Source organism: Diachasmimorpha longicaudata, chromosome 8, assembly GCF_034640455.1.
Source record: "Diachasmimorpha longicaudata isolate KC_UGA_2023 chromosome 8, iyDiaLong2, whole genome shotgun sequence".
In the NCBI taxonomy this organism is placed as follows: domain Eukaryota; kingdom Metazoa; phylum Arthropoda; class Insecta; order Hymenoptera; family Braconidae; genus Diachasmimorpha; species Diachasmimorpha longicaudata.
Genome location: NC_087232.1, coordinates 2,939,887 through 2,950,997, shown reverse-complemented (window position 1 = coordinate 2,950,997; position 11,111 = coordinate 2,939,887). Strand labels below are relative to the sequence as shown.

General features: G+C 37.2%; 1 protein-coding gene across 3 annotated transcripts; it reads left to right on the top strand.

Moving 5' to 3' along the window:
• The first annotated feature begins 762 nt into the window (after positions 1 to 762).
• Positions 763 to 11,103, top strand: LOC135165180 (bestrophin-4-like). 3 transcript variants are annotated; one of them, XM_064126228.1, is made up of 8 exons: positions 763 to 1,246; positions 5,147 to 5,515; positions 5,751 to 5,885; positions 6,768 to 7,092; positions 7,979 to 8,209; positions 8,286 to 8,518; positions 8,878 to 9,015; positions 9,408 to 11,103. In XM_064126228.1, the coding sequence occupies exons 2-8, from the start codon at positions 5,337 to 5,339 to the stop codon at positions 10,108 to 10,110; spliced, it is 1,944 nt and encodes a 647-aa protein (XP_063982298.1). In that variant the 5' UTR covers positions 763 to 1,246; positions 5,147 to 5,336; the 3' UTR covers positions 10,111 to 11,103. The 3 variants fall into 3 exon arrangements, with proteins under 3 accessions (XP_063982298.1, XP_063982299.1, XP_063982300.1); XM_064126229.1 differs by having other exon boundaries at positions 5,132 to 5,515; XM_064126230.1 differs by lacking the exons at positions 763 to 1,246; positions 5,147 to 5,515 and having other exon boundaries at positions 5,750 to 5,885; positions 6,755 to 7,092.
• Positions 11,104 to 11,111: the final 8 nt, after the last annotated feature.

The following is an 11,111-nucleotide window of genomic DNA, read 5'->3' as shown; positions in this document are numbered from 1 at the left end:
AATGACCAAATGAATCAATTAAAAAATCAATGAATAATTACCAACACGTGGGAAAATTTTGCGTTGATTCATTAGCGTACATTTCATCGATTCTCTGGACTCTTTAGCATTTGTCGATCAAAAGAAAAAAATGAAAAACACGCAGCAGACGAATTTGCGAATCACCGCACCTTTTATTACCTTTTACTCGGCTTTCAGTAATTGCCCAAGACGACTCGTGAACTAGATCGAAGGCATCACGTGCAACTGACGCATTAATCTGAAATGGTTTTGATGTTCATCCGATGGAATTGACTTATAAATCAAGATCATTTTAACTTAATCACTCAATGAAGCCATTTAAATAAATGTAATCTGTTTATGGATCCTTCAACAATAGGAGTCTGGCTCTGGTAAAATAACTTGCAGATTTCGTAAAATTTTCTAGATCCCCATTTCGCTTTGCAATTACAGAGTAGATACTTTATTTCAATAACGAGGACTATAATTTCCCCTCAAATACACGTGCGATTAATTGGCAACAAGTACCGAATTATCCCCTGTTAATCACGTCATTTACAAAAAGGTTCCCATCTAGCTACTAAATTTTTTCTCTGAATTGAAGAAAGTTCATATATAAAAGTTATTTTTAAATTAAATTTAAAAAATCATTCACACAATTTCCAGTGCAACTCTACTTAATTTAATTTCTCATCAAACTTAATTACATTTGAATAATTTTTTTCTTTAATTGTAGTGCAAAGATGACTTTTATTCCGCGCTCAATAAAAATTCTTCCAAGTCTCTGTCGTCATTTGGATACTGATACAAATTATCAAAATTCTTCTTGAATGATTCTTCACTTGAATTAAAACCCCTCACAAGCTTAAAATCACGAAGTGCGCTTGACATTGATGAATTTGGGTCTCTGCCATCGGCTGCATATTCAACTCTAGATAATGTGTGTAGTCTGAAGTTAACAAGAAAGTTTGGACATGCAGATTCCCTGTTAGAGGGTGGGAAATAAACTGAAAGGAATAGCTGAGCGCCGGTAACCACACCGGTGTGCAACAAGAACAGTCCGCGGTTGGCATTCGAGTTGAACACTTGTGTACAATCACATCCTCTGAGCATGTGTTGAGTGTAATTAAAAGTGCGACGGATTAAATTGCGCCCTTCATTATAATTTGTCCGCAATAATTTTTACGTGACAGTGACTCGAGCAAATAATTCAGCGATTTTCGGAGCAGAACAACAAAATAAAATGGTAATCAATTTCTTTCATTTAAAAGGAACGACAAAATTTGTACCTTTATTAATATATCATATTAAAGTAAATCGACATGTGAAGGACGAGAAAATTAAAGAATTAGTCACGAAAGAATTGTTTTTTCCATATATTAAATTTTGAGATGTTGAATTACATCCGATTACTTGAGTGCCCTGAATTAAAAAATTAATTAGAAATGTCAATGGAAAAATCGCGCGCAAATTTACTCGACATTGGAAAAGGACAAATTATTTCACTGGAAATGTAACCAATATTCGGTCTGAAGTGCACATGTACTCAGGTTGAATAACATCTGTTTATTTATTCAACTCTCCACGAATTGGCAAATGCTTATTGGTCCAGTTGATGGCTTGATAGCCCCAGCCTGCGCCCGTATTTTACGCCCTCATAATTTTTTCGTAAATCATATTCCGGAATACATCGCGGTTTTCGGGAATTCACTATCGTTCACTAGAATGGCTTACAAGCAAATATAATCTTTATTTCCAGTTTTTTTTCTGCAAAATGAAGTCTGGTAACATTTCTTTCAAATCTGTTATTAATATGTGGAATAATTATTAATTATTTTGTTGTTAATTATTATTTGCTTTGTTGGAGAAATCTTGGCTCAAAGGAATAGCTGATTGAAATTATGTAAACTTTATTTTAATGGAATGTTTTGCCGTGATCCACATAAAGATTTTATTCGTTAAAAATGAAGTCATTGTTTAGATTGGCGAAGAACGAATTTATTGGCATGAAATAATTCTATATTTAACTATAAAAATACCCTTATTCGATGAAGTATTTACTCGGATTTAATAAATTATTCATTTCACATGCCGAATTTTTTTAATTTTTCCATTTTCCTGAACCGCTAATTATCAAGTTAATGATCAATTAAACTACTGAAATAATAAGTGAAAAATAACACTAAATCTACGACTGCAACAGCCTGAAAAAATACTATCTAGTTCACACAAATACATAGATTTCTGCAGGAAATTGAATTTCCCCCAGAACAGTAACTTGCCTGAACTAATACAGGATTATTTCCACAACTAATTACTATAGCCAAAAACGCCAAATTACACTTATCGAAACAAATAAATTTCCCACAAAAAAGTCCTCTACCAATTTCCTCTGAAAGCAATCGTTTCCGAAATATTCACCGGGAAAACGTTGACTTAATTTTTTACTGAAACTTGACATCATAATTTTGGGTTCGTCTGACGTATTAACATTTCCAACTAATGACGAAATTCAAAAGATTACGGAAAAGATCATGGACACGGTATACTGAGCAGACAGTGTCAGTTCGGGGTCCCCGGCTATATTTATCAACGACGATGCAACTGGTGCAATTGCCAAACACATTATTCGCCAAAGAAATATATAAGTCAACGAGTGACGACACAATTGTCACATTTTCCGATTTTTTTCTGATCCATTGGTTCTTCCGTTTCGTCTATTTTAAAAATCCATCAATTTTATTGCGTTTTGCGAGGAAGGGTGGGGAGAGTGCGGAGGGCACGGAGGGTTTGGTGCAGATGAATTCTTGAGGTCAGGTGGATAAAAAACGTTTGGGAATTTGGCTGATTTGAATGACGGGAAATTTGTACTTCGATGCATTCGCCAAATTACCATTTCAGGCCTTCAGCTATTTCCGGAAACATTTGAAAGCTTGTGCATTCGGAATTTTAGATGAATCTTGCGCATTTGATAAATTAAATTGAATCAAAAGTTCAAATTATCATATTGAAAAGAATAATCACTTGGGAAATTAGATAATTAATTAATTCATCAATTTTTTCTTAGTTTTTTGTAAATTCATCATTAAGAAAGAAAACCCTTCGCAAAGTAAAAATATATCCTCGGTGAGGAAATAGCTTCTGTCATTTTAATATTTAAATTTCTCTGTGTTTCATAACTAATTTTCAGGTAAAAAATGGGCGATAAATAATGACTGTTCTGCGGAGTAATAAATTCTTTGATTAGAAAAAATATCGTACACTGGGAATTTTTCTTTCGTCCAAATTTCTTCAATTAATAAGCATTTCTCAAAATGAACAGCAGACGAATTGTAATTACTTATTGAATGTTGGTTAAGCTTTTTTGATTGAAAATGAATAACACAGAAGATTATAAACAAATTTGTAGGAAATATTCCACTCAACTGGACAGTTCCTGAACCATCCACGAAATCATCCATATGATCCTAAGACAAATGAAACACACAGATAATTAATTAGTGGACTCATTATTTACGTGTATAACTAGAATAGAACAGTTTTGTTGTACCTCACTTTTTGATTAGTCTTTCCTCACAATTAACATAAAATATTTAAGGTGCATCGTACCCGCCCTGGATAAAGTAACACTGTGACATTCATCCACTGCGAATGTCCACATATACTGTGAATTGAAAATCCATGACGAGAACAATATGGCACTGGATATATAGGATTAAAACAATCCGTATAAACTCGTAAACTCGACAATGGTCTCGGGTATGAAAACCCCATGTTCTTTTTTTTTAGCGATAAGCCTCGGAGGAGAGAATAGGGAGGAAAAAAGAAACCTCACAATAGCGAAATGCATTTCTGGAACTAGGAATTGAGTCCAAAAGTCATGTGCTCATGATTTTGCGAGTATCTTGACGAGGAAAAGGATTGAGATAAAGTAACATACAGGAAAAACCACTCCGTGGTTTCTATTAGTCGACGTTTCGTGATGAGCGAGCATTTCGGTTCTCGTTAGCGCAATTTTCTGGTCACGAGAAATTCAACGGAAGTTGCGCGCCCAGGCCGGAGTTGTCAAGATAAAAGACATGGCGAATATTCTGCTCACTGTAGAGAGAAAATAGTATATTGTGCGTCAAGGGCGGAAATCATGTTTTTCCACCCGAGCTGCGAATGCTATTTCTGATCTCGTCTGCAAAGGAAAGTTTCCACCCAGGTAGGAAATCACCAATGGCCCAGGCTTCACCCAAGATATTGCCAAGACTAGGTAAGCTTGGATGAGGCTTGGCATCCAAGCCTGGATCAATAGTGGATGACCATTGGAATGTGACGTGGGGCCAGGCCTGGTAACGAAGGCTGGCCCAAGCTAACTTATTAAGGCTCGTCCAGGCCTTCGAACCAGCGCCCTTCCAGGCTCATATATTAAAAAATGTCTAGGATTTATTCAAACAGTTTATAGTACTCAACATATCCAGATAAATTACAAATGAACCAGATACCCTGTGGCATTCGAAAACTTACTTTACACTTGTGTAACAATATGGGGTTAACAATTAGGCATAATACCATAGGACATTGCCACCCTTTGGTTTCACGTGTAAGTAAAATCAGCATGCCGCCTAGTTAAAAAGAAATAAATGTCAGCCAGTTCGTCAGCCTGGGCCCAGGACTGGTCGAGACGCTATGAACCAAGGCTGAATGAACCAGACTTTTCCCAGGCTTGGCACAAGCTTGGTACCCAGGTTTGATATCAGGAAAGGATCCAAGCCTGAGCTTTCTCTGGTGTGACTAAGATACCAAACCTGGTGGAGTCTAGGATTACCAAAGCTTGGTCAGCCGGGCTTAACCCACGGTTGACCCGAGGCTGAAGCTTGGCGATTCCTACCTGAACACGTCTACCAGTAAAAATAGTATTCAGCGAAAATTACGCAATAGTTACACAGGTTTTCGCTAAACGTTTCCTACTTTTTCCTGAAAGTTCACCGAAAAGGTCCGTAACTGCTCCGTAATTTTTACCCAATATTGTTTTAATTAGCAGATTACGGAATAGACACGTAATTTTTCAAGAATTTTTCTCTCCCTGTAGATATAATTTACGAAATGAAGATGCAGTCGATGTAACCTAATTAATCAGTATTAGTTCTTATTGTTCCAGATACAAATGCAACTTTCCAAAAACCTCCGAATATCGCCGAACGACTTAACAATAATCTAATTGACGACTGAAGATAATGCCGCTATCATAATGAGATGGAAATTGCGCGTCCATTACTCGACAATGAAACATCGATACGCGACATTGTATCGGGACTCAATGGAAAACAGTAATCTAACAATTAGTAAATATGACCGTGTCGTATCAGTACGAGGTCGCAAGCTCGACCAGCGGTGGATTCACTCGACTGCTGTTTATGTGGCGGGGCTCCCTTTACAAACTCATCTACAGGGAATTGCTGTTGTTCTGTGTACTCTTCGGGGCTATTTCTGCAATCTATCGTCATATTTTTAATGACACTTACAAGAGGTAAATCATTCTCTCCTGTTGTGCTTGTTATCAACTGGAAATTAGTTTCTCAAGTTTTATAGTTACTTGAACTTTGATGGAATACGTTAAGGTCTTAATGATTGCTTTTACTACTTTTTTAATGGCTTGATGAATCAAAAAATAGCAGTTACTTATTCATGCAAATGATTCCTTTCACAAGATGTTTTGTATGACAGCCACCAGGATTGTCATGAGATTTTAATTTTAATTTCAGGACATTTGAACTACTAGTGGTTTACTGTGATACCTTCATCAGCCTCATTCCTCTCAGCTTTGTCCTTGGTTTTTACGTTGCATACGTAGCGGCACGATGGTGGCAGCAATACATGGCAATCCCCTGGCCAGACAAGTAAGCGTGTCCTATCACCATTTGTTCACATTAAGTCGTTGTAACAATTAACTGATAAAAGTTGAAAGTATATATATGCATTCCTTCGATCGTGCTGCACCTAATCAAATTGTCACCATCAATTTTCGTTGGAGTTCTCCTTCTGAGAATTGCATGTTCTGCGCGAAGATTGTGCGATATCTCTACCCCACGCTGAAGAGGAGATTTAATCGAACAAAATCCTTGAAGAGGCGCAGGGGATAGCAATCTTCTCCACCTTTCACGTGAAATAACAAATGGTACACCTGTCTAATTGAAAAATGAGTGAATGCATCTGCTGGTAAATATTGTAGTACAGAAAAGAAGAGATTTTAAGTTGCGCAAAGCTGAGAAATATGTGTTGACGAGAAATGCAATTTCAAGAATTATCTCCTCATTTTAGTGGTTCTGCAGGAGCTATTAAAATAATTTCATCACTTAATTTCTTTTCATTAGTCTTTGCATGAATACATTGCGAAAGTCCGGTGATTAACTACGTATTTCTAATTATAAATGTTGAATGAAGAATATTCTATGAGAATAATCGATAATTGAATTCTTGCAGAAGTTACTTGATTTAAGATTTTCGCAGAAAATGTTTGAAGTGGCAATTGTTCTGTAAAGTATCAGAATTTTTTAATACACTTTGTCAATTATTATTGCTGATAATAATTAGTTGGGAGAAGTTTAAGAGAATTTTTTGTCGTGTGAAATCGTGAAAAAAATCACTTTAATTTTGCAAAAATGTTTCCAAGTCTTGGAGTTTCTTTTCCAAAAATAGGAGAAAAATTCTCCATTTTGAATAAACTGCACGAGAAAATAATAACCATTATTCACTCTTAATGATAAAGCTCATTGTTCAAGAGTGATGCACAGTGTCGCCCTGTACTTGACGGGTAACGACGATTATGGACGTATGCTGCGTAGGTCATTAATGCGGTACCTTAACTTATCACTGATACTGGTTCTCCGGTCCATAAGTTCAGCCGTAAAACGTCGATTTCCAACGCTAGACCACGTCGTTGATTCCGGATTTATGACTGCGCTGGAGCTAGAACTGTTTCTATCGGTGCCCAGTGTTGAGTTTAATACCTATTGGATACCATGCACGTGGTTTATCAATTTACTCAAGGAGGCTCGACGGACACACAGACTACCAGATGCTCAGGGACTTAAGATTATCATGGAGGTAATGTCAAAGAAAAATTCACTGATAAACTGCATGGAGAGAATTTTTTATGAAAAAATTGCTGTATTGATCGGTAATCGTGTTGCATAAAATTATTGTAGTTCGGTAATTTTTAGTGAACTTTTCTCTCTGTATGGTACATCGAGATTAGTTAATTGATTTTGGGTTTTCCCCGACTATGAACCTCACTCTCTAAATATTTTTATGTTGGGGATTATTGCTATGGGGTCTTCCCTGAGAATATAAAATGGACAAGTCCTCTCGGGACTTTTACTGGAGGTTTTTCCCCAATGGGGATTTTTCCAGAGCTACATCTGGAAACCAGACGGAGTCAAGAGGAAGAACCGAGCGTTGATTCCGAAAACCACCAAAAATTATAAAATTATATTGTCCTGTTGGGACCATACAAACTAAACCATAGAACTCATTAAAAAAATCTGCAATGAAAGGAAAATTTAACATTTGGACTATTGGATTATGGATAGGAATTTACTAAATCAAACTATTTGGCTATAAATTTTAATTAACTTGGCTAAAAATTTGATTGGCGAAAATTTTATTATCGCAGGCAGAAGGTATATCTTTCTCCTATGATGTCTCCAGAGGAACTAACTCTTAGTGACCGAACTCCTCACACTCCGGACCCATTCAACAAAAGGCCCTTTTTCTCTCATTTCTTTCTTTTCCTTCTTTCTTTCTGTTTATTAAAACTATTGCAAACATTCCGACACTGTTCTGGAAAAAACTATAAAATACTGACATGCACTAAACAGAGCTATAGACAGACCTTTAATTTTTGTCAATATGGACAAAAAATACCGATTTTATGAAAAAATCACAATGTTTTTGAATGAAATTAATAATGAAGAATATTATTTCTCCCCAGGAATTCAACGATTTTCGTTCAAAATGTGGACTTCTCTGGAGTTACGATTGGGTATCGATTCCCCTAGTGTACACACAAGTAGTCACCCTGGCGACCTACAGTTTTTTCGTCGTAGCTCTGATAGGGAGACAATACATAGAAGGAGACAAGAAGCCCTTTCAAATGGAGCTCGACCAGTATCTACCAATTTTCACGATTCTTCAATTTTTCTTCTACATGGGATTATTAAAGGTAGTTGGCAGTTGGATCTTTCTCGTCTACCCCTTAATCCCCCTCTAATGATCCTTTCACTTTGTTATTACATCAGGTGGCAGAGCAACTGATAAATCCCTTTGGCGACGACGATGAGGACTTTGAGTTGAATTGGCTCATTGACAGACACACGAAGGTCTCATATCTGGGTGTTGATACTCTGATGAATCGGTGTCCACCCCTTGTCAAAGATATTTACTGGGACTCGGAGGACCTCATACTGCCTTATACTGAAGCCGCTGCTGCGTACAAACGGAAAACATATCGTGGCAGTGTCGCCAATATGATGTTAGTACTAAAAATATGTTTCTTGGTTATAAATCATAAGAACAATCTGGACAACAAATTAATCATCAATTTCCCTCGATGATACTAATCATTTTTTTGTAGAAATTATCCCACAGGAGAATTATTAGTTTTTCCTTAGTTTGTAGTACAAAAAATAGAATTCAGAATATGATTATCATTAATATCAGTAGATTTTTCAAAAGAAAAATACACTATTTTTTTTTAATTGAAAAGAAAAAAAACACGAATAATCAATCTGGTGAATAAATTAATTCGCCATTGCCAATTCGAGGTTGATAATTGATCTGTCGACACATTTATCACGATCCCATACCATAACGCTCTAATTTTATTTCCAGGGTTCCCGAGGAGAAGCAAACAATGTTCCTGCCAGAAATAACCGAAGAGGAAGAGTCCGAGCAGCAAACCCCCACCCCGAGAACATCCACCGCGAGTCTGACGACACATTCGAACGATAGTCCCCTCAATGGCAAGCGGTGAGTCCTTTCCCTTCCATAAATTACAGAAACTCATTATAAAAGTTATTGCAATACTCTGCATCATTGCTCAATATCTCATACATCTTCCGAACTAGGGAAAATATGAGACCGAATGCTCGCCCTCTTTGAATCCGCTTGGAGAACATTGACCAATGAGGAAAAAGTCTTACCAAGTCTTATCAAGTTAGCTGATGGCTAACTCAATTTATGTGCCTGTACTTTCATAAATAGGATAGGAAGTAGGATTATTTTTCAATTCATGAAACTATATGGAAAGAAAAGTTCTCTGAAAAATCTGAGAAAAATTTATCACGTAGAAGGTCCAATTTTCCCTTCAGTGTAGCTCTAACTCCCTGCAACAAGTCATCACGTGAATTCCTTTGCTCCAGGCAGATCATCGGTAATCCCTCAGCCTCGAAAGTCTCCCGAAATTACCCGGAGACAGTTATACCACTGGATCTCCACGAGTTTAACGAGATTGAAGGACAGTCTGTGTCGTCTGCCCAGAAGAAATCCGTGAAGTTGACTCCCAAGGTCGAGAGGAGAAGGTTCTTTCCATTTGTCCAGAAGGCTAACCCGAACATTCGACCTTGGCCTAGTGCCACAAATCTTGAAGAAAGTACTCTGACATATACGAGTACAAAGGAAAATGGAGAAACTGGAAATGCACATTCTATATCGATCCAGAGCCCACCACCTTACATAACTGTACGTAGTGAGTCCCAAGAGGAGCCCATTGAAGAGGCCCAGGGCTTCTTCAACTCTGCATTCTCTCAGGAGCATCTACCAGGGGTTAACGAGGTCTTTGATAGTACCAGCAACGTCGGAGATTCGCCGAAAATGAGGGCTGCTCCGAAGTTCCTGGTGAGACGACAGGGCTCTGTGGGTAGTAGCAGGAAGAAGAAGGGCATCAGGTGGAAACGACCGTTGGACACTCATGTCAATAGGAGAAGAACTGTGGACTCCCTTCCTTCGGCTAAAAAGATCATCTCTCAGACCAGCAGTACGCCGGATCTGAAGAGCTTTACGGTTTGTGATAATAGAGACGTTTTTGTTCATAAACGCGCAGTCAGTGAGGAAAAAGAATCGTAGGATTTTTCCACAGGAAGAGGAATGGAAGACATGTGTTCAGAGGGAAAATTAATGGCTGATTTGTTGGACACCTGTTGTGGACCTGTTCGACACCCTGACGTATTCTAGTACAAAGGGGAAATGGAGATTGATCGGTCAATTTATAAAATGATCAATCATTGCCCAGCTAGCTAGTGTAAGGAATTAACTTCAAACTCGTCAGTTTACTGGAAAAAAATATTAAAAGAACCTCTTTCCACTGATGAGTTTTTTACCAGGAACGTTGCTTGATCAATTTTTATTTCCATCCTAAAGTGGAGAACTTCTTGATGAATAGTGATGAAGGGAATTACGGACCATGATATCGACGATCCAAGATCGTTGAAGTGCCTGGGTGTAATTAAAAATTCCTTTTGATTTACCGACAATTTGTCGTGTCTCACTATCATTTTTATTTTGAATGATCCAGACACAGCCTGCGGGACTATTAGAATTACTTTTCTCAGATGTTGTGCAATCCCTTAATGAGAACACTTGCCTCAGGCTCTTCGCTATCCTTTTTTCGTCGAGAGTGAAAAAGAATGAGGAATGAGAAGGGAATTGCGAAGAATTACCACTGAATATGCTGCTTTCGCATTGAGTTTATGTCGCAAAACGTGAAAGAAATGCTCCAACAAATAATATTTTCCATCTGTTGGGGATGAATTCAAGATGTGGCTTTTTTTGATGATAAATATTGTTAATTAATATTACCCGAGAAAATATATTTTTTATATAATGATAATTATGATCCAGTATTACGTAATTTTATTCGATCCTCGATGGACTTATTGAAGAGTCTCTCAGGAGGACAGATTATTGTGTAGTGAATTTGGTTTAATTTAATGGTTAAACTTGTAAATATTGTAAATAAATCAATAGGGAAATCGTGGATAGATGCTAAACGATGACCGATCGATCGTCATCGTTATCATTTCAATGAAATAAATAAATTGGTATTCAAAGAACTCAAAATCAGTTTG

What these genes read in the sequence shown, in the direction of transcription:
- LOC135165180 (XM_064126228.1), top strand. Translation starts at nt 5,337, where the DNA reads ATGACCGTGTCGTATCAGTACGAGGTCGCAAGCTCGACCAGCGGTGGA. An exon ending in GACTTAAGATTATCATGGAG is followed by an intron (nt 7,093 to 7,978) that starts GTAATGTCAAAG and finishes ATTTCTCCCCAG; the next exon opens with GAATTCAACGATTTTCGTTC. An exon ending in TCTACATGGGATTATTAAAG is followed by an intron (nt 8,210 to 8,285) that starts GTAGTTGGCAGT and finishes TTATTACATCAG; the next exon opens with GTGGCAGAGCAACTGATAAA.